The sequence below is a fragment of the Pyrgilauda ruficollis genome, unplaced genomic scaffold (genome assembly GCF_017590135.1).
Source record: "Pyrgilauda ruficollis isolate IOZ18807 unplaced genomic scaffold, ASM1759013v1 scaffold11, whole genome shotgun sequence".
NCBI classification, from domain to species: domain Eukaryota; kingdom Metazoa; phylum Chordata; class Aves; order Passeriformes; family Passeridae; genus Pyrgilauda; species Pyrgilauda ruficollis.
In genome coordinates this window covers 2,327,484-2,350,740 of record NW_024509210.1, presented here as the reverse complement: position 1 = coordinate 2,350,740, position 23,257 = coordinate 2,327,484, and the positions used below count along the sequence as shown (strand labels likewise).

Sequence of the window (23,257 nt, the reverse complement as noted above, 5' to 3'; positions counted from 1 at the left end):
GAGTCAGCTCTGGCTGTAAGGAGATAAAAACTTTATGGTACTGGTCCCTGTTATTACTGACTAAATGTGCTGATGTTTTGTTTTAATCCCATCTACCCAGTTCTAGTAAACAAATAGAAGTTTTTCTAACACTTCCATTTTACAGCAGTATTGAAAACACTAGTACATTATTATATATCGGTGTATATATAATAAAATAATGATATAATAATATAATAATGATATATTGTGGTGTTAACCACTGCACTCTGTAGTTTTAAATGATTTCCAGAAAAATTCTTTAAAAGAAAAAGTGGTTACTAAAATAGGTATTTTTTTAACTCCTGATTTGACTAGTATTGAGTAACAGATCTTTCTAGATGGGAAAAACTAGCTGCCTTTATTGTGTTTCTTATGCTAGTGTTCTTTCTTAACTTGAGGTCATTTTAGTTTTATGATTGTCTTTCTCTTTCTGTAATAAGCTTTCTGCTTAAGATCAGTTGTTTCTGAAGAAGTGTTCTTAAAATCCTGTTTTGTCCCAGTTCATGTTTATAGCAGTTCCAGAGTGATATGTTCAGGTGATAAATTGCTATTTAAATTTAAAAATACTTTGGGTTTTTTTCTTTATAGAAGTGATGCTACCTGACAGTAAAGTGAGTGGAAAAGTGTAGCTGAAAAATCTGTAAAGTGAAAGACTCAAGATGTTTCCCTTTCACATGCTTCATTGCAAGACACTTATATGAGCAGGCTACTAATAGTTATTTAAATAACTTCGGAGTGCTGTTTTTAGAATTAGGGAGAGGTGCATAGATGACCAGTAACTGGTGGGGTTATTATGCATGTCAAAAAGTTGGTAGTGGTTATGGTGTTCAGGAACCTCTTTTGTATCTTTGAACAAATAATTTCCACCCTTATAAAGTCTATTTTATGGGTTAAAGGATGAACAAGGGCTTTTCTTATCTCTGATACTTAATAGTTATAATTTCAGCCAGAACAAGGGAAGGTGAGACATTAGTGCTGGTGTGTTACTGAACGCGGTTTTCCACAGGAACAAAAATCAATTCAATTAATTCCCACTTTTCCTCCGTTTCTAAATGTTGCTATTGCAGAGTTCTAGCAAAAGGAGATGAAATGTTCTAAGTCAGTGTTGTCTCAAAATTCTTTTGGAAATAAACTTCTGATATTCTGATAAAAGCAGATGATTGTGATTAACTACTGATAGGTTCAGAGGTTCTTCAAGTGTGATAGCACTGCCAGCACTATCTTTTGGTGTGGACAGGCTGCAGGACTGGTTTTACTTGTAAAAGAACCTGAACAACTGGTTTTACATTATCTACTAGAAACAGTCTTACAAAACAGTTTGTTGTCTTTAGGGCATACACCCTTTTCTGTTCAAGTTGTTCTAGTTTTGCCTATCATGAAACTTCCTCCAAGGAACATATAACACTGATTTTTTTTTTTTTAATGTTAGAGAACAGGATTTTTTATATTAAGTTGGCTGCATTGTTGTAATGAATTGTCACTGTATTGTCACTGTTTTCACTGTTTTGTCATCTACTGTGTAACAGATCCTGAAGGCTCTTTCTCTTTTCCCATAGGCTGGTGTTTGGGATGCTGTATCCTGCATACTACTCATACAAAGCTGTGAAGACAAAAAATGTGAAGGAATATGTAAGTCTCATTCCTTTTAATTGTTTAATTACGCACCTCTGCTGATATAGATCTGTGACATTTTCATTGTGTAATAAATCATGTGAAATCTTGAACTGACTGTCTTACTGTTAGATACAGCATTTGTGTGAACCCAGGGGTAATGCTCTGATTTTGTTTGGAGGGCTAAAGTTAAGGTATCTCATACTTGATGTAGTTTTATGCTGAAACGTGTTCAACACACTATGCTGTATGTAGATTTTTTTAAAGAGTATTTTTAATGTAAACCTGAAAGTCTTGGTTTCTATTTCACAAAGTACAAGTAATAATGCACTTTTAGGCAGGGGGTAGAATGAAAGTTTCCTAATTCTGCCAACATCTCAAGTATAAGTATTGACAAACTGATTCATAGTGCCCACTAGAAGAGCAGCAGCAGCTTAATATAATTGTATGGAGCTCAATAGGGGACTCAAAATCTACCTAAAAAAAGGTTAGTTCTTGTTAATCTATTTTTCCTAAAAGAGGAGAAAAAATGTAACCAGGAAAGGAAAAAACTTGGTTAAGGTGGTGTGGAGAAAAGAAGCAGAACAGACAGAAGAGAAAGATGGAGGAAAACACAATTATAGTTACTTCAGTTTTTAATTAAGCTATTAAATTATTTACTTGTCAGTGTGAGCAATGATGATAATCATGAGAATGTTAACCAGTTGCAGTCACAAGGAGCTTTAGTCACTGTGCTGCTTCCCTGTTTTAAGAGACAGCCTGGCTTGATTTCAGCAAATAACCTGTCCTAAATCTTGGCCTTAACTTGGCTGCCCGACTCAGGGTGGGGTCAGGGCCATCAGTCACTCTTAACTTGGCAGTGTAGCTGTGACCTAGGGCTGTTGTCTGATGTGTGATGTCTCCACTTTGTACCTGGTTATAGTTGTAGACTGTGGTAGCTGTTGTTCCTCCCCTTGAATGTCTTAATTTAGTCTGATCGCCCTAGCAAGGCCTCAAAGGACATCATATTTGTACTACTTCTGATTTCTGTGTACAAGCTGATTGGAGCTTATTTGTGAGATAGAGCAGGTGCCTGCCAGAGTTAAACTCATGGGAGAAAAAAATCACCAAAGAGGAGAATTTTCTCTGTCTCATGCTCGTATTACTCTGTCAGGAAAGTCTATAATGCAAGGAATTTATAATCTGCTTTCCCTCCCTGCTCCTTCAAAACTGATCCACAGGCTAAGTAGGGCATAGCAGTTTCCAGCCAAAACAAAGGAAATCACTTTCAGAGGCTATCATTGCCTCTTGCAATATGTTTTCTAGAAAAAGAGAAGTAATATTTTAGAATGCTGAGATATATTTTTCACCTCAGTTGTCCAGTTAGCTATGACTTGGGCATCCTTACACAGAACCCCTGCTAGTATGGCCTGGAATTATATTTTTTCAGTTCTTTTAGTGTGAACCTGTGGTCTTTGAACAGTCACATGCAAAATATCCGTGGACCAAGATGAATAAGAGCCATCTCAGTGACTTTTTCATTAGCAGGGCATGACAATGATTCATCAGTGAATTACCACTCCATTGCTGGTTGGGTTGACTGTCCAGATTAGGTTTTAGAGATGATCCATGGCTGTCATTTTTCCAGCTGGGTCATTTTCTTTCCCAGGAAAGGGTTTAGGTTTAAATGCAGCTTTTCCTTTAAAGGCACAGGTCTGCTGTCACTCACATAATGGCCCAAGCACAACTTTCCAGGGTTTTGTGTGGCTCAGGAGCCATCTGTGTTGCTGAATTGTTACGAGCTTTGTAACAGTAATATATTTTACTCAGCTACTACTTCCACCACTAAAAACCAACCAAACAAAAAGAATTGACACTTGACTTCTTGTGTAGGTCATGATGCAGCAAATTGGTCAAAGATCATTTCTGGGGGAAAAAGTGTTGGGCTGACTATGGTAATTTAAAAGACTTACAGAATTCAGTGCTAAAAATTAGAATCTGTGCCTTTGAGGAGGTTTGTTTGTTCTTGTAATTACCCTGGTTTAATAGCGTTTACTAAGATATTTGAGATGTTTTTTTCACTGTATTGCACCAAAGTACTTGAAATAAGCATCTGAAATGTAGTTTATAAGTCTGAACAGACCAGCCTTTTTAAATCCTGGGCTCAAAATCCTGACCTGAAAGAATGTGCTTCAGACAGAGCCAACAAAGATGAGCTTAACACTTGGATGCTAGGAAAAAAACCCTTCAATGAAATAAATGTGTAATCACTCTTTTGACATGAAAAATAAAACCCAGTTGAAGCTTCTGTTCCTTGAAGTAGATGACAGTGTTCTGGGTAGTGTGAAATCTGACCTTCAATTTCTCATGTCCTTTTTTTCTTTTTTCGTGGTGTGAAAACCCCTCTAAGTCACTCAGGTTCATTTGTCAAGGATACTTGTGGTGCCTACTGCATTAGTTGTACTGGAATATGATTTGTGTTTTATAGACTCTTTGCCCAGTCCTCAGCAGGACTCCTGGCACATCTCATGTGCTCTTCTGCAGGGCTTTTTTTATTGTTCCTAGCAGCCCAGGAGAAATTCCACTTCCACTGTTGTTCTTTATTGGTTAAATAGGTGTTGATTAAAGAAGGAACAGCCTGGATAAATAATTTTGGTGACAAATACAGTCTTGCATGGCATCTTAAAAATTGCATTGCATTGTGCTTAAGTTGATGGGGTAAGGTTGGATTTAATTTTGTTTTCATTCAGGTGTTGACTCAGGTTCATGGAAGGGTCACCAGTCTAAATGTCACATGGCCTGTCGGCAATGACTACAGCTGTTGTGTACATTTGTCTTCGTTTATTCAAGCCTAAAATATCTAAATCCTCTCAGAGATTGAAGTGAAGAATGTTATCACATGACTGAGTTTCTTTTCAAACTGAAACACAGAAAAGCATTTAAGATAAATGGGTCTCAGGTTCTGACAGAGGAAGTGGTTTTAAACTATAATGCATGTCCATGAAACAGGCAGCAGTGTATCATTAGGTTTTCAGTAGTTATTTAAATCCACTTCAAAAAAGATTGGTTTAAAAGTGAAGATTAAATCTGAGCCACATCCTCTGTGGGAAGGTGTGTGTGTATAAATATCCTCCCTTCGAAAGAGAGTACCATGAATTTAGGGCTCAAACTAGTCTCTAACAGTTGTGGTGGTTTTGTTTTATTCTTTGCTGGTTTGGTTTTTTTTTTGTGTTTTTTTTTTTTTTTTTTTTGTTTTTTGTTTTTAAATGGTTTTGTGTTGCAGGTTGTTTTTTTCCTAGGAATTTAAAGGACACGTGGATGTTCACTTTGTACAAATAACCAGTGGTGGTTTGCAGTGACCCATTTTGGAAATACATTGCATTTGGCATCTGATAGCTTAGGGAAGACAAATGCATGGGAACTATTTCTGTAGTATTTATTTTGAAAGATGTAATCAGCTTAGGCAACCAAATTTGAACAAATGCTCAAGAAAAATGAGTTAGTCTCTTAACTGTTATAAAACAAAGTACTGTTGAATGTCTTTCTTTGACAACTCTGAACAAACTGTACAGTGTATAGTATATTATGTGTAAAGGTGAAATCAAAGCTCTTAGTGAAGATGGTATTTTAATTTCCAGGTTCGCTGGATGATGTACTGGATTGTGTTTGCTCTTTATACAGTGACTGAAACAATAACTGACCTAACAGTCTCCTGGTAAGACCCTGCTTTTTATGAACTCCAGCAGAAACGATGTTTGTTTCTGATGTTTTTTGATTTGTACTGATTTATTTTGAGTAAAGAAGTTGTGCTTGTTGAATAGCCCTTATTACAGGAAAATATCTTGGTATATAGATGTACAGCATCTGTTTCAAGTTTGCTGTACACTGTCACTTGAATTAGGGACTATAACATTTCTAGCTTCACTGTAGAAACTGAATGGGGGAGTGGAACTCTTAAAAGGATGGCCTAGAATTTCTCTGTGCAGGAATGTATAATGAAAAGCAAGTATATTAACTGTTGTCATTTCTTAAATGACGGTTGCCCATAAATCCATAACTCATTTAATTTTTGTCTGGTGTAACTTCTTGTTTATGAAGAATCCTATATACTAATATAATTGTAGTTTTTTAAAGAATCTCTTAATAGTAATTAATTACTGTGCATTTTCTTACTGCAGTTGTTGATTTTGTGCAACCTTTAACTTGTCTGTAGGTTTCCACTGTACTATGAACTGAAGATAGCTTTTGTTATCTGGCTCCTTTCCCCATATACTAGAGGGGCAAGTTTAATCTACAGAAAATTCCTCCACCCACTGCTTTCTTCTAAAGAAAGGGTAAGAAATTACTTCTCAGATTTTTAATGCCTAATATGGAAACACCATATGCCGAAATAAAAGCTGTTGCTAGATACACTATAAAAGCAGAGCAGCTTGTCACTGTCTTGCCTGGCAGCATGAATTTGGGCTAGCAGAGGCAAGTGCACATGGCTGTCCGTGTCTGTGCTCCTGTTTGACTTGCCTGAGCAGTCCATGTCCTGCTTCCCATTGCCATGAGAGCTTGGTGTTCCCTGCTCTGCTTGATGCACTCTGAGGAGCCCAGTGGAGTGGAAGTGATGCAGCTTGACTTTCTACTGCAAGCATGTGTGCAGTACTCTCTGCACAGAAGCATGAACACAGCTTTACTAAAAGCTGTTAATGTTACCATTTTTTTCTAGCATAAACTTCTCAGGATGATTGACATCGATGACTTTTTTTGGTTTCCAAACTGACAAGATAAGAGGAGAGACTTGTTACTGAGTTTTAAGGGTAGACCAGTCTGCAACAGTAAATAGCCAAAGATAAAATAGCTAGAAGATGGTTAGCTTTAGTCGAAGTATGACAGGGACACAGCTCTGCTTAGCTCTTTTTCAGCATCCTGTTTGGATGTGTGGAAAGAGCAATTAGCAAAGGTGTGAAGACAAGCGCTGAGAAACCTCACACTACAGAAAATAGCATTTCTAAAGGTCAGTTCATAAGGCTAGACTTGGCCTTTATTAGGCAAAGCAAGTAGCTGACAAGATTGCCACTGATAGGAACTGTAAGGTCATCTTGACCTTCTGAAAGTTCTGCTAGATACAATTTGCAACTTTGTAAGGTGAGGGGATATTTCCCTGTAGTCTGCAAGCTGTTGGGAAGTGCCTTGCAGACTTTTATCTTCAACTCCAGGCATTTACCAGAGCTGGAGATAAATGTCATGACTGTATTGTCCTTGGTACTTAACTGTTTCGAAGCTGCGCCTTTGGAAGTTCTTTGTAAATCGGCTCTACCTTTCCAGGGAGCTCCTGACTTCTTCATGTTAGATGATGTTATTTCTAGAAAAGCTGTTTAACAAGTTAAGCTTACTCTCCGTAAGGAACTTGTTGCAGTTTCTGAGCTGTACAAAAGTGATCTACTTTACCTTCTTGTTTGACCACATATAATAATTGTTTTAAATGAGAGAATTGTAATGAATGAAACATCTGAATGCAAAGATATATCCTATTAAATATTTTCTTAAATATTTCTTCTGTCATCCTTTACTGATGGAAAAATAATACTGTGGAGTAATTTTGCTCTCTTATTAACAGCCTTCTAAAATTTAAAATGTTTTTCTTTCAGGAGATTGATGAGTACATAGTCCAAGCCAAAGAAAGAGGCTATGAGACCATGGTGAATTTTGGAAGGCAAGGGTTGAATTTGGCAGCAACTGCTGCAGTGACAGCAGCTGTAAAGGTAGGTTTCTGCTTGCATTAATTGGTTTTGAGTTTGATGTAGAACAGTGTAATTGTACTGAGGATTTACCACTCTTATATAAAAAAGATAAATTCTGCAAGTGTACTGAAAACCTGGGACACAAAGGCTTGCAGCCCTCTCCTCCTCATACTGTGTTTGTTGGTTTGTTTGTTTAAGATGGCTTGTAGTTATTTCTTGGATGATCAGATCTGTTTACTCTAATTCAAAAGGTACCATTCAGTTTTCTGTGCAGGCTTTTAATAAAGATGACCACTGTTTCTTTTCTGTCTCTGTTGTGCTTTCTTGTTGATAAACAAATTTTTAAAGGATTTCTGGCTTTTCTGCTGTTTTTCTCCAATCAACCTGAGGTAATGCCACATATGAAAGGCATGAAAGACTACTACCATGGTTAAAAATTCTCTTGACACAATTAACCTGTTTGCAACTTGTTGGGTGAATTATTAAATTAATATACTAAGCATAAGCCTGCCTGTTGGTGTTTAGCATACACTTGCTTTGTCATGTGTTTTCCATTAAATTATGGAGTAATCTGTTGTTTTTCCCAGATGACCTTCCTGCAGAAACTCATCACCCTCAGTACTTCAGAGAGCTCTGGGTGTAGGAAGACAAAATACAAGCTTATATTATATAAGATTGTAAGCAGTTTGTGCACTGAAAGGAGTATACTTCAGACAATGTTTATCCTACCTAATAGTAATTGAAACCAAAGCAAAACAAAGAAAAAACACCAAAAAAAAAAGGACCAAAAAAAAAAGGTGCATGTCCAAGTGAAATCACAGGTTTAAGGCAATCAGGATTAATTTCTTCCTGGGAATAAATGGAACCATTGTGCTCATAGTTACTATGAGCACTGAAGTTATCTACTGACAGTGTTCAGCACTGAAAACCTGAACACTGTCAGCAGATAACAGAAAACTGTAGAGATCCCTGGCTGTCAAAGTTGAGTATGTACAGCTGGCATTTAGCTGAAATGTCTGGGCTTCTATGTGAACTTCCTGCACTATAAATAAAAGACATTCCTAAAAACTACATTTTCACATGCTACCTCAAAAAGCTTTGGAAAAGTAGTCATGCATATCTTGTTTGTTCATTTTCTCTTTTTAAAGATATGTGTGGGTGGTAGCATTATAACTTTTTGGTTTTAAATATGGTCATAATAAGCCTAAAATACCGAGAAAGTGATTAAATTTGCACACTGTAGGGGGTTTTGTTATTCAAATTCTTAATATTGCCTTGAGACATGAAATAATTTAGAATGCAGTAGAGTGCACCTCCAAAGGAATGAAAGTATCCAGAGTGAAAATAGGTTATTTAAATAAACCAAATAAACCCAACAAACAAACACCCAAAATGCTCTACTGGGAGAAAAAGTTTAATTGCTAAGTGCTAAAATGCAAATTCTGTGTATTACAAATTTATTACAATAAGTACCTGGTAAGGATTCTTATGCTTTGTGTGTGCTTCTTATGTTTGGCTGTGGTTGGATATTTCCTTGTTAATTTTTAGGGTTAAGAGAAATATTGTAAAATAAGTAATACCAGTAACTCCTCCCACTTTCTTCTGAAATAATGAATAACTTTTTCTGAAATGTCTGTGTTTAGATTTCATTGCTATTCAGCTGTGACTGGCAAGATGCCTGCTCCATTTGTTCAAACTTGTTAAACATGCTCATGAATATTTGTACAGAATTAGTTCAGTGCAGATCAGATGCTTGGGAAAAACAACCACCACAATACCATAGACCTAAAATAGGCATGATTTTGAAACAGTATGAAAGAAGAGACTCACTGAAAAAAATCTTTATTCTGGCACGTTAAGCCTCTTGGGTTTGTCATTCCAAAATGCTGAGTGTGCCTGCTTCATGCAAGCAAATGGACACAATGCATGTGTTCTTGATTTTGTTCCTTGTTTTTCAAGAGTTGACTGCTGCCTCCAGCAGGTGAAAAGATTATCCCTTCACCAGGAACTGGTGGAGCATGCTATAGGATTTCAGGAACAGAATTGTAGTAGTGGGATCAGTCTTGATGGGAAAGAGGACATGCCTTCATCACTATTTTTTTTTTACCCTTTTTTTTAATAGAGCACACATGCTTATTCTGACATAGCAGATCTCACATTAGGAGAGGGGGAGAGGCTAAACATGTGTGCAGGGTTAAACCTGTGTCAAAAGACACTCAAGTGCCCAAGAAAACTGCTTATGCTGGTGTTAGGAGGGTGTTAAAAGTGGCTTGGAAACTTGCTGAAATAATTTGAATATCAAATGTGGGAGAGAGTGATTTTCTTCAAGGCTTGTCAAAGGAATAGGGGATTACCATTAAAAGGCTTGTTGGCTCTGTTAGGGAGGTTGGAGCAGCCAGCCAGGTCAGTCTACTGAAATTTGACATAGATTTAAACCTGTTCTCCTATAGTTAAATTTAAATGTATTTGGCAGGAGTAGTGCCTTATAGCTTACATTCTCATACTCATATTTTTAGCTGGTAGTAGTTAGCCACTGTTCATATAAAATGTAGTGTTTGCAAAACCTGCTAAATGGAATTAGCAAAATAAATTAGCGAAATAAGTTGTGTTAAATTAGCATGTCAGAAAACATGTCTTTGTAAAATCCTGATTTTGGGAGATTTAGAGATGAAAGGTAGTCTCTGTTAATTTTTTCTTTATACTGAAGGAAATTTTTATTAGTAAAAGAATCAGAAACAAGATGCTTCAATAGCTCAGTGGTTTATGGATTTGGGGAAGTTATATCCACAACACTTAAGTTCCAATGATATATCTCATACTTGGATGCATCTGCTTTTCAGGTCTTCTGAGATGATGGTTACCTCTGTTTTAATTTCTGCTAATCCATGAATTCAGATTTCTTGAGCTACTAGTGAAAACTGGTATCTTTGTCACTATGAGCAGGGGGGCTGCTGCTTAAGCTGTGAAATACTCTGTCCCTCTTTATGAGGTCACACAAATAGTGTTAATTTGTAAAGTGGTGTTGGTGGTGATAATATGTTTTGAGGGCTGTGTTTTCTGAATGCCTTCTAGTCATCCTGAATCTGCTGCCTTTTTGCTGATTGTGTATTATTCTCCTGGTCTTGCTCACCCTTCCCCTTATGCCACTCCAGGCATGGCAGAGGAAGGAGCTCTCTTGCAGCCAGCTGTGGCACACAGCCAGTATCTCTGGGGAGCAGTACTGCTTTCATCCCCCTCCCTGCTGGGGCTGCCTGGCATGCTGCAGAGGTCATTCACGGGACAGCAGTCCCTGTCCAGGCTGAGAGGGAACAGAAGTCATTCCCTGTCAGCTTGGATCGGATCAGGGAGAGAACAGCTGAGAATGTGGGGGCTGCATGCTGCCCAGTCCATTGGGAACTTGTCCAAGGAAGGCAGGCAGCTCCAGTCAGTGATCCTGGCCACGGAGGGGTGCAAGTCCCATTGAAGAGCAAAGACTCCCTGAGGCAGACAATGTGGTGTTTGTTTACAGCAACTTCCCTGGGTTCAGCCTACAGACCATAAAAGCACATGCTCAATAACAGAATGGAAAATGGCATTTCATATACGAGGGTCAGCTGACGAGACTCCATACTAACAGCTTATTAGAGGGTGAGTAGTCTTGAAAGGAGACCCTTAAATGGGCTATATTTAAAGAATGGATTTAGAAACATATTATGACTTCATTGGTGTTTCACATTGGTCACTGCTAATGAATGTGGACTCCAAAAAACGCTTAGTATGTTTTAGGAAATGCTGTTGAATAATGAAGAAAAAAAATCATTCTTTAAGACTTACATTTTGTTTAAGACAACACACAGACTTCACAGTTCATCTCTCTTCAGTGTTTGCCTACGTGGAAATTTTAGTGCTGATATGATTTATTTTCTTTTTCCCTGGCATTGTAATTGTAAATGTATGTGTCTCAGTCTTATGGGCTGTAATTCAGTTCCCAGCCTCTGGGCTGAGTGCAGCCTGATGTATTCCTTCCTTACTGGCAGGGCCTGTTGATGTCATGGGCCACCAGTGGTAACTGCTCTGCATCTTCTCCTGAGCAGCACCTTGGGTGTGTGTGTCTGGGAGAGGTGATGGCTGCTGCCATGTCCATGGCATGGGAGTGGAAGCAGATCCTCTTCAGCTCCACCTACAACTGAATTGCTGTGCTTTTAGGGCAAACATGTTGCTTTCAAGCTGTAACTCTTTGACCTTTCAAACAACATATTAAAGCTCTTAAAGCATTATTATTCTAAATGTGAATGTTACTCTCACATTTCCTGCTGTAAAGGGTATTTAATCTCACATTTCCTGCAGTAGGAAGGAATTTAATATTTTTCAGCCAGACTTTCATCCTGAGCTGATAGTAATCCAGATCTACACAGAATGCTTTGTTTCAGCAAAAAGCAATTAACTGCTGCTTTTGGGCATGGGGGTGGAAGAATCTTCTGAAGTCTTAAATGCAGTGTGAGCACAGTGCTATGCACACTCCCACAGAACACCTTGAAATTTGTCCTTCAGTCTATGCAGTGGGGTTAAAGTAGAAATCTATCTTGATTTGGCTAGATTGGATGTTCCCAGGGGTGGGATAGGGACTGGGGGCCCTGTAGGGAATAACTGCTTAGGATTAGTACAATGTGTGATGGGGACTGTGCAGCACAGCAGTGGTTGTGCAACTCCCATTCCTACTGTGACTCTCAGGCATGTGTGCTGCATCTTTATTTGTGTATATATCCTTTCAAACTTCTCAATGTTTTCTGTGTGTAACTTGAGTAAAACTTTCCATCTTGGCAAGTACTTTTGGAATGAAGGGCCCATTGTATAAATCCCTTACGTCCTCCCTGAATGAGGCAGTGCTCCACAGGAGCTCCAGCTCAACCGTGCAGTTTGGTTAAGGGCACAATGTTATTTTATGGCACATACTTGACTTTTTTTCCTCCTTTGAAAAACAAAATTCTGTATCCAAAAGCTGCACTGGAAAATAGGGTTGAATGTTCCTAACTTGGATCTAGTCCTCTGTCTACAGTGGAATGAGAAATATAGGCTTGTAATGTGAATTCTTACCATGTTAGTTGTTATAATCTTAGTTGCATTATTCTGTACAATTTCCAAATGTCTTTTTGTAGTATATCACATGATGAATGAACTTGCTGGGCAGCTGTTAAACAAGTGTGTCTTTCTATACTTCTGCTGCTGCCAAAACCAGCTTCTGACACTATTTTAAGTAGACTCTGTTCACTCTTGGTGAGTGGAATTGGGCTGAATTTGTATGGATTCTGCTGAGAACCAACCAGGTCCATTTTACATACTCACCAGTGTTCAGTGACTGGGACTGGAGTCCTGTTCACCCTCTTTAAGCATTGGACACAGACTGATGAACAGTCTTGTATCTTATAGCAGAGTTTTTTATATATATACATATATATATATATATAGCTGCTGCTTGTCAAAAGAAGCAGTTCTTTCTCCAGTTCTCTTCACCATGCCCTAGCAGCTGATAAGGTTCTCAGGCATAGCTGGTTCCTGATGTAGTTTACTTGAAATGCTTTTCAGTGCAAGTAGAGTAGTGGAAGGGCAGGATTTTTCCTGCCTTAGGAGGGACTTTAGGAGGCCTGCCTCAAATGAGCCATTTTGGGGAATAAATTTGACTTGGGGATTTTTACAGTCTTTAATGCAGATACTGTGCAGTGTTCGTAGTGCATTTTAACTCAAAGGCAAGCTGTACTTTAGTTTTTGAGAACTGAGTCATCCTACAAGTATGTAGGAAGAGATAGAATACATTAAGGCTTCTACTTCTCTCACAAGAAACCTTTTCTTTGTTGTTTGGTGGCAGTCTGTGAGTGGTGGGGTAAGAATTATAATACGTTTGTCGTGCTTCTGTAGCACACTGTCCACTGTCTTAATTTTATATGCTGTACTAATGACTAGTCATTAGAAAATTAATATTAGGTTTCAGCCACTTTTCCCCCTGCCCTTTGGTACCCACACAAACTTAAGGAGCTTTAATTCAACTGTCTCTTCACTTTACATGGCTATTTTTAACGTGGACTAATTCAGTGTGCTGGTCTACCAATTGCAAAAACAGTTGTTGTCATGAGAGTGGGAACAAATGGCTGTGGCCAGCAGTGCCAGAATTTCCTTCTGCTGGTGCTGTTGCAGAGGAAGGTGTATGGCATTGTACCCAGGTTTCTGCTCCTGCTAGCTAACATGCTGGCCAAATGAAGAATTTTACTTAAAAGCTTCATTTGAAGAATGAAACAAAGTCTTTAACACTTGCTTGAAGTGGAATTCATGCATGGGCTTGTCAACCTTTCCCTGAAATGGTTATTTTTTGCCTTGTGCCAGAGATGGAAGAATTAAATGTTATTTTAACATGACTTTGAGTATTTGTTCTCATGGTCTTATTCTCTTAGTTGCTTATGCAATAAATTAATCTTTAATGCTTTAATAATAACATCATCTGATGTAAGATGAAAGAGCTGCTGGATGACCTTTCTTTCCAACAGGGAAATTTCCATATGTTCCATATGGAAAAAAAGTGAAGACAATTGGAGAAGAAATACTTGTTGTTTATATGTGATTAACTATTCTCCTGTGTAGCATTAGATTTTGGGTTGGTATTGTGTCAGTAAATCTATATTAGTAAGAGGACCTGCTAGCCTGGAGTCCAGGCAGGACCTCTTTGGTTTGTGGTTTCAAGTTTCTGTCAACTGGAGCTGCTTTTATAGTGCTGCCAGTTTCTCAGTTATTTGAGTTAATGTTACAGAGGGTATTTTTAACACTTTTCTTCTTAACCTTATTCAAATTTGTGGAGGATAAAATATAAAGTAGCAGAAAACTAACTTCAACCATACTCTTTAAAGTGGAAGTGTTACTGTCATGCTACCTTGAAGTGCCATGCTTGAAGTGAACATTTCTGATGTGTGTTTCTTTTAAACACTCTCAGTCTTTATTTGCTCAGATTAAAGGAGTGAAATGCAGCATTTGTAATTAAGCTGCCAGCTTGTGTAACTTTGTCATCTGGAAGCAATGCACAGTTAAGCGTGGGTAAAGCAATACCTAAATCAAATGTAAAGCAAGTGCATGTGTATGTTCAATGAGTTTTGTTGTGCAACAAGGAAGCATGGGCTTAAACATCTTAACCAAGCTGAGCAGCAAAGTTAAACCTCTGCCTGGTTTCCAAAGATACTGTTGTTGCATTTCAGAGCCAAGGTGCAATCACTGAGAAACTGAGAAGTTTCAGTATGCATGATTTGACTACTATACAAGGAGATGAGCCTGTTGGACAGAGACCTTATCAGACATTGCCAGAAGCTAAAAAGAAAACCAGAGCCTCTACAAGTGAATCTTCAAGTAAGTATCTTTTTTTTTCTTCCCTACCTAAAAGAACAATTCACCCAAAGCAAAAGTGGAAGAGCAGAAATACATTCACCCCATTTCTAAATTGATAAGGCCTCAAAGAATTCCAGTACACTCAAGCAAAGTAAATTATGACAGTTAAGAAATCCTTCCTGAATTACTTTCTTCTTACAGCCACTCTCAGTGTAATCATATTGTATTCATTACTCCTGTCCTTGCCAATTGGCAACAAGAATTTATTACCAAAGTAAAACTTAATTGGAAGTCAAATGTTATGTGATTAAGTGGGGTTTCTGTAACAAATGTACAAAAAGTTAAACATGAAAACATATGGAAGCTCGGTAAATAGAAAAGAAAATTAATAGAAATTAATTCACCAGGTTTGTAGTAATAGATCAAAATGTAAAATTGTATATGGTGATAGGAATAATAAAGGCATCAAGTTTTCATAATGGACTGATGCCAGTCAGCACTTAGAAGATGGTGTGTGGTGACCAATATATGGTTTTGTTCAGAGATACTATTATTTCATTATTATTTTACATGTACTGTTATTGTCATCATCACTTTGCTCTTGAGCTTGTGATGCTTGAAGGAAGGTTTTGCTGGAAATTTGGTAACTACACCTTTTTAAATGGCAAGGCTATGATGTAAAGGAGCTGATATTTCCCACAAAAGTAGATCTGGGCTATTTATTTTCAACTAAGCCTGTCATTCCTTCCTATCCCTCCATTTTGGGGAGGAGTAGTGTTTGTGGGGTCCAAGGAATTCCATGGATAGTGTGGTATCCCATGATGTTTGTAAGGAATAGATGGCCAGCTGAAGGGACCTAAGCTGAATTGCACATTGTTTCCAGAAGGTATCCTGTGCAGGGCAGTGTGAGCTGGAGCTTCTGGCAGGAGGGAAAGCCAAGAATTCATGAAGAGCTGCACTAGAGATGATGTCACTGCAGCTGTTGTGCAGGGTCTGTTCCTCAGTGAGAGAGCATTACTTGCCCATCTGAAATAGCTTGAAAATGCTCTAAATTTAATTAAAAAAAAAATGCTTCAGTTTATACTGTATAAATGATCACTGATTGTCAGATTCAATCTCAAATGTCAAAAAGCTTTCTTACAGCTAGATGAATTTAATTAATTGTTTCTGTTCCAGGTCTGATATCTAGCATACACCTCTCGTGTTTTCTTTGAATTTTCTGCAGCATTAGGAACTTTAAAAAGATCAAAAGTACACACAGATTTAGGAATACTGTGTAGCAATATTCTGCTGTGCTTAGCAGGATGTTATTTTTTGTGCTCTGAGCTGGGAGTTCTCTGCAAATTGGTTGAAAAGGCCTAGTTGTAGGACATGGATCATAGGATGGTGCTGCGCTGGCAGTGAAAAAGGGAGTGCTGTGAAAAAGGTGGATGGGATGCTGATGCATCACGTGTTAGAAACGGAGATAAGGAAGTATTGGTGTCACTGCTAGTCTGAAACAGAGAAACAGATGTGATTGAGATCTTTTCTGTTGAAAAAGATTAATTGAAACTGTACTGGAAGCAGAGATGTGTTGCCTCTAAAATGGCAGAAGAGAATGACAGAATGTCTGCCTCAACTAACAGTGTAATAGATGATGTGATTCTAATTTCTAGGGAAAAAAATTAGGAAAAAAAATAGCTAAGCCTAAATAAAACATTGGCTTAAGATGAAATGTACTCAGGTCATTAATAAAGTTTGGTTTGGAGTCTAAAAGGTGTTCCTGAGTGTTACAGCCTGTAGATTCTGGGATAAAAGGAGAGTTTTGTTGAGTAAGGAACCAGAGTGTATTTGGGAGCTTTGTGATAGGTCTGTGATGGGGATTCGGGGCTGTTGGACCCCAAGGAGCTTTTCAGGGTGTGTTTTTGAGCAGTTTGTGCCCTCTAGTGAGAGTCTTAGGTAATAATCTTGGTCCTGGTTTTGCAAGGTGTTAGCAACCCTTTATGGTACTTGGCTGTGTTACCGATCTGAAAGGAGCTTTGGTAATAAAATGGCAGGAGGATGAGAGTATGAAGAAGAATCCTATCAATGAGGGTCATGAAACAGTTTGTATAGGAAGGAACCTTTCAAGGTTTATGTAAGTGTAAGCTCCCGCTCATGTGGATTGTGTCCAAAATTCTTGAGTGCTTCTTAAGATGACCACTAAGGTTTTTGCAGTTTAGTGTAAAGCAGAAGATGTCAGCAGACTTGTGGTTTCAGTTTTGACAACTGAAGAATCACTGCATTTCATACCTATGGAACCAAGGGGCAGGATTAGAAATACCAAACTCGTGGCAGAGTCAATGTTTCTGTTTTGAAATGAGCACATCATTTAAAGGGATAAATCACATGTGATAAAGATGAAAAATCACAGCTTTCTTAGAAATCAAAAAGCTACAGCTACTTTTTTTTTAATAATTTTTTTTAAAGGTTACAAAACTCCACTGGAAAAAAATCCTGGAGATGATAAAACAGATGAAGAGATGGAGGGGACATATTCAGAGGATGAAATGTTTGCTCAGAGAGGCCTTCGAAGAACTCAGAGTATGAAATCTGTGAAAACCATTAAAGGCCGCAAAGAGGCAAGTATAATCCTGGTGAATTGAGTTCATTCAGTGTATATTGGCATTTTTCATAGTGCAGAAATGGATTTTTATTTTTAATCTTGGAGAAGTTGTCAACAATAACTGCGTTCTGGAATGCTAAATGGGGAAAGAAGTATGTGATAACAATATCTATGTTTGGAGCTTTTGTAGTTTGGAGTGTTTAGGGGAAATACATGAATGAAATGAACTAAGCAAGGAGCAAGGGAGAGGAGATGAAACAGACTGTGCTTGCAATGCTAATTGTGGCACCACCGAGCCCTCTTTCAGGAACTGCTCACCTTGGAAGGGTTGTGGATAGCGATATTATCATTTGCATGTTGTGCACACTTAAACATCTCCTGTTTAATAGATAAAGAATATTCAGAATTTTTTAGTTCCCATAGACACACGGCCTGACTCTTTGTGATCTACAAAGAGAAGATCCTAGTTAGCACTTTTTATGTGCTTGCATCACAAAATTTAAAGATATTTCAGGATAAATCTCTGTGGAGTCTCACAGAAGCTTTTGGGTCATTGCAGGAAAACAGATGATACTTACTCTTCTTGCCCAATTCTGTTGAAACTTTGTTACTTAGTCATAGGCTGATTATCTTAGTGAAACTGGGGTGTCCAAAGCACATCACATTGAAAGACATTTGCAAAATAAGATTAGTGGGCAGGTGAATCATATTTCTGCTTGGTGTGACTCAACGCTTTGTTATAATTTTATTTTTCCCCTCAGATACGATATGGATCACTGAAATACAGAGTAAAGAAGAGACCTGCTGTATACTTTTAAGTGTACTGCACAATGCCTGCAAGAGAAACTGCTGTACTATAATAACTTGAATTCAAGTTTTAAAGATCTGTGTACAATTCCTAAAATGAGTCTGTATGAACAGATATGGTAGGACTTGTTTTTGTGAACCCAAGTGATCAGATAAAGTATTACTCTGTTTTTCTATAATTGTTTAGATGTAAATCTGGACAAGTTACAGCATGAATTTCAGCACTCCTTAAATAGGAGTTAAATGAGGAATAGGAAATACTCTTTTGCCAGAGGTATTGAACAGATTGAAATAATTACAACTCTAATTGAATTAGCAGAAGATTTAAGTATCTAGAGCTTGTCAGAATTGAACCATAGTGTCCCCAAGTTTACATTGAAAGATAGATATACTTGAAATATTTTTCTGAACTACAATTCCTGAAAAGGTCTTTGTGTAATTTTTAAATGTACAGTTTAAAGGACAGTGGATGATGGTGGGAAAGAAAAAGGAAAGATGAGGTAGGTAGGATAAATCCTTAACATCATCATCTTGCATCATATTGCCAAGCTTTGCAAACTGGGGGTACATATAGCACTTTATGCAAAACTGCATAGTTTTGCACACTCTTAATGATTTACAACTGCACATGTCATTTTAGTGACTTGCTAGATAGGTTAGAGTTACATTTTGAATGCCAGCAATTCTTGTATTTTATGATCTTTTTAAAATTTATCCTGATTCCTTAAGTACACTTAGGATGCTGTAGATATTTGCTACTAACAATATTATCAGGTGCCTTTCTATGTATTATAGGGCTGTGTGGGTTTTGTCTGTGTGTGTGGTTTTTTTGGGGGGATTTTGGGGTTTTTTTTGTTTGTGGGGTTGTTTTGTTTGTGTCTGTCTTCCTCCATCTAAAGAGATGTAACATGATTTAAGTCAGTTTTTGGTTAAAATTGTGGTAAGTAAAACTTGTAGCAGTTCCAGTGATACGCCTCAGGGATCTGATCAGCCCATGAGCTGTGTGTTAAAGTCATGCTGCCATAAAGGTATGTATGATAGCTTAGTCAGGCCTTGGTTTAGTTTTGATCTACATTGCTTTAAGAACAAATATATTTATATATATCTGTACTTCAGAACATGTATGAGTGTATATTTCATACCATATGTGGATTCTAAAACGGCCTGTGTAGTACTTTCTTTTATTGCTGAAGTTATTACTAAAATATTGGCATATAAATAGCTTCTTCTAAAAGTCTAGTTGATTTAGTCAGTCATTTTATAACCTAGAGTCCCATGGCATATCTGCACAGAGATTAATTTTGCAATGTCTTTCAGTGCAGCGACTTGTCAAAATTACTTTTTTAGGTCACATTTGGTACTGTTTTCTGCAGTTCTGAGAATTAGGCTGATTTTAGTTTGCTGTGTGACCATATTTCTACTGTGGATTCAGGGAGAAACCACCCACTTTTTTGCAGATAGTATTTTATTATGTATCTTTGGGACAGTCCTTGTTACTTCCCTCAAAGAGGAAATGGCATGGATTCCTTATCCTTGGATCTCTGACTTCAATCCTTAGGCCTTTCCCCAGGTATTGACAGTAATCTGTAAGTCTGCTGCAGAGATTTTAAATATATTCCTGAGGCTTGGGCCTGCTGCAGTGCTTTTTCTGTTACAGCCATAGCACTTCACTGCTGGTAGGCACTTGATGGTCTGCAGCATAGACTGGCATTCCAAGTAGTCTTCTGCACACTTCAGCCAGGGTTTGAATTCTGTGGGTGCAAACGCAGCTGGTCTGTGTTGGTGTTGTTCCTCCCTGGCTGTGGGAAGTGTCTGCAAGCCCTGTGCAAAGCTGTGCACTTTGCACTTCACAAAACAGCACTTCAGCATCTCTGAGGAGCCTCGGTGCTTTAGTGAGAAGTCCCAGCAGGCCATGTGTGATTAGAAGGCTAAAGGCTGTACTACTTCACTCAAAAACACAGTTTGATACCAGAAGACAGGAAGGCTGCTCTCACCCAAATGAGTACAGTGCAAAAATCCCATCCCCTAACCCAAACTGTACCTTGTTATCCAGCTTTTCTAAGGAGCTGTGGGCAAGGAGTGATCACTCCCCTGCAGTGTGGGACTTCTGCCCCAGGAATGTTTGTGTTCTCCTCTGTTTCCCTGAGGCTTGTCTGTGTGTTAAGACACTCTATACACTAAGTGTATAAGACACTAAGGAGCCCTGAGCTCTTGTATTTGCATCTCACCCCTCTCTGAATAGTAACCTGGGCCTGGGATGGAATCTCTAACTCTTACTGTACAGTTGAGCACTTGCTGACGCGTTTTGCTGTAACTAATCATGCTTGTTTTACCAGCAAGCATGGCAAAAAAATGATCATCTTTGTACAAATTATAATCCTGCATGAAGGAGTAGAGTAAGCCATTTTTTCAGAATTACAGTTCCTATTACAGGTTCATGTAGATCCTGTTTTGGGGGTTGTGTTTTTAACACATTTCTAGGGCTAGAGATCATTGAAGTGTTTCAGGCTCTACCACACTCCTGTCAGGAAGTTGCTCTATGTGTCTCTGTGTACCTGAGGCTGTAACTTCTGGCAGACTTAACTTGCTAACTCAGTAGTGATAAAGGCTAAATAAATCCTCCTCTTCCTGGAACTTGCATGGAATTAGGAAAGCTGGCAGTATGATTCATATTCATTACATTTGCATATAAATGTACTTCTTTCAGGTAACTCTCTTACATGATCAAACCTTCAGTGTTTTCCTAGCTGTTTTCTTCAGTCTAACAGACAACTATAAAAATATTTTCTTGCCAGCCTGATTTTGATCTTTGAATTCATCCTCAAACTGGTTCACTGGATTATCTTCATTTTTTCTTCTTACTGTTCATTGTTAGGTGATGCTTGTCAGGGCACAATGGCATGATTAGCTTTCATTCCGTAGCTCTCTCTCCTTGTTGAATTTAGTTTACTTTGGTTTTGAAACACTACAATCTTTTAACTTTGGTTACAGGGAATTTTCAAACTTTTTTGCCTTAGCAACTGCAGAAGTCATCTGTCTAGCTATTGCCAGGAAACTTTGTGAAAAAAATGTTAAAAATCGATGTTTAACATTCTTTTTGGGTTTGGAATGTAAAATGTAATTGATGTCAAATTATCTAATCTTCTGAACAAAGTGTTTCCTGAGAACTGACTGACTGCCACCAACAGGACTGCTGATTTGACTGTAGTCAAAGACTTGGGGTTTAAAAGTGCTTTAAAAGAATATATGTATTTCTCTTTAAATCATATCAAGGTTTCAAGCCTTTCCAAAATATATCTGAACTGACTCAGCTTTCTTAGCAGGAGCCTACTGTACTTGTTAAAATACCCAGTCTGAGATGAGGATTAAATTGGTGGCCTCAGCTGCAAATGAGCTTAGGCTTGACTTTGATTGCAATGTAATTGCCAATATTGCTAATTCCTTTGGTGTGTGAAAGTAACTGAATAACATCCAACATACATTTTGCAAACTATAATGACTTTTAAAATAAAAGATAACTTGGTAAAAGATAATGGTGAAGAAAATGCTGGACACATTCAACGTGCTGTTCATGACAAAAATGTGTTTTATTTTTGGTGTTGCTTTTATTAATGGGAAGTTGGTATTTTTAAGTACTTTTTCTACAAAAATGTATGTGCAAAGGCAATACTTTAACATTTTTCAAGAACTTGTATTTTTAAATGCTACAAACCAGAGAATATACATTTGGACTGAAGATAGTAGCTTTAAAAAATGCAATGTAAGCTTTAATTTTTATATTGTAATAATAACTTGCTGTCAACTTGTTTACATATTTGTAGGATGGAAACTTCATTATGCATTGACTTATCTTGATGCTGTCTTTAATAAATGCTGCTTTGAGCAAGATGCAGTGGATATTTTATTACCTGAATTACTATTAACAACCTAGTCACTGTGTAATCTGTATTGTGTTACTTATTACAATGGCTCAAGCACCAAAAACAACCTAGCTGAACTTTGGAGAGACTTGAAAAACTCTTTAAAGTATGACTGAATTGCCCTTGAGGTTCTGCCATGAAGTCTGAAGCTAATTTAGGCTGAAATGAAATGTACCCTGCTAAAGACCACTTGAATATGCTGTAGTGTCACCTGGTTTGATTAGATGTATGGTTCTGAGTAAATTAATATTGAGATGTTCAGTGTCCCAAAAGAGTGTAACTTCCTGGGGAACTGCTGGATATCAAACTCATTTTGTTTTGTATTCCCCAGTCAGAGTTCTTCTGGTAATCCAGAGGAGGAGATGCATAGATGAATTTGGCCCTTTCCTTTTTCAAGCCTCCTTTTGAGTCATCTGTTAACACCCCTACCAAAACCCAAGCAAAAACCTCAGTAACCACATTTTCTGGGCCTTGTTTGCAAGGCTTCCTGGCTTCCTTCCTCAAATAAAAGAATTTCTTGATATGGCTAATTGAGGAGGAAGATTTAAAGACAGTAGCAATAAATAATTTTTAAGTGTTATGAAAATCCATCCCAGAAGCACAGACTGATTCTTAAGGGATCTTGCAGTGATTCAATTTCTGATGTCAGAAAAGTTCATGCAGTACAAGCACCCTGCCAAGAAATTGTGGATGTCAGAAAGCAATGCTGACTTTTTTCCTTTATTTCTTCATCTGACATTTAGCAGGTAGTGGGAGCAATCCTAAATGTGGGCTAAAAGCTGCTTTCCTGCTTTTTAACATGATGCTGGTAAGACCCACTCAGGGAATAGTCTCATTATTCAAAACTAGTGGTGTTTTGTACATCTTAGGTTAAAATGTTAAATATTCAGCAGCAGCAATGGTGACAGGTTTTTTGGGTGTGTTGTTGTTGTTGGTTGGTTTTTTGGTTTTGGGATCTTTTTTAAGTTCTTAAGCATTGTGCATTTTCCCCAGTAGTATGGGATAACAAATGGTGGAATATGAGGAGAAATCTAATACATATTGTAAAATCAGGAGACTTCCAAAATTATTTTCCTCCTTCCCGTAGATGTATTCAGGAACAGAGTGGGAGCCTGTCTCATGTCTGCCTGCCTTTGCCAAAGTTCAGCAACAGATTGCTGTTTGCATTAGGATGGGAATTATGGAAGCAGCTTGAGCAGAGACTACAAGGAATTCAAAAGGTAGAATTTCACTGCTGTCTGCTAATGTACGGTGACTACGTGGAT

The 23,257-nt window shown here is 37.9% G+C and overlaps 1 protein-coding gene across 1 annotated transcript in view; it reads left to right on the top strand.

Moving 5' to 3' along the window:
- Positions 1 to 21,960, top strand: part of REEP3 (receptor accessory protein 3) — a 36,862-nt gene extending 14,902 nt beyond the window's left edge. The window contains exons 2-8 of the mRNA XM_041473705.1: positions 1,578 to 1,650; positions 5,250 to 5,326; positions 5,825 to 5,945; positions 7,248 to 7,361; positions 14,555 to 14,702; positions 17,130 to 17,281; positions 18,027 to 21,960. Coding sequence (XP_041329639.1) covers positions 1,578 to 1,650; positions 5,250 to 5,326; positions 5,825 to 5,945; positions 7,248 to 7,361; positions 14,555 to 14,702; positions 17,130 to 17,281; positions 18,027 to 18,083 — 742 coding nt within the window. The 3' untranslated portion in view covers positions 18,084 to 21,960. The remainder of the gene's footprint in view (positions 1 to 1,577; positions 1,651 to 5,249; positions 5,327 to 5,824; positions 5,946 to 7,247; positions 7,362 to 14,554; positions 14,703 to 17,129; positions 17,282 to 18,026) is intronic.
- The last annotated feature ends 1,297 nt before the right edge of the window (positions 21,961 to 23,257 follow it).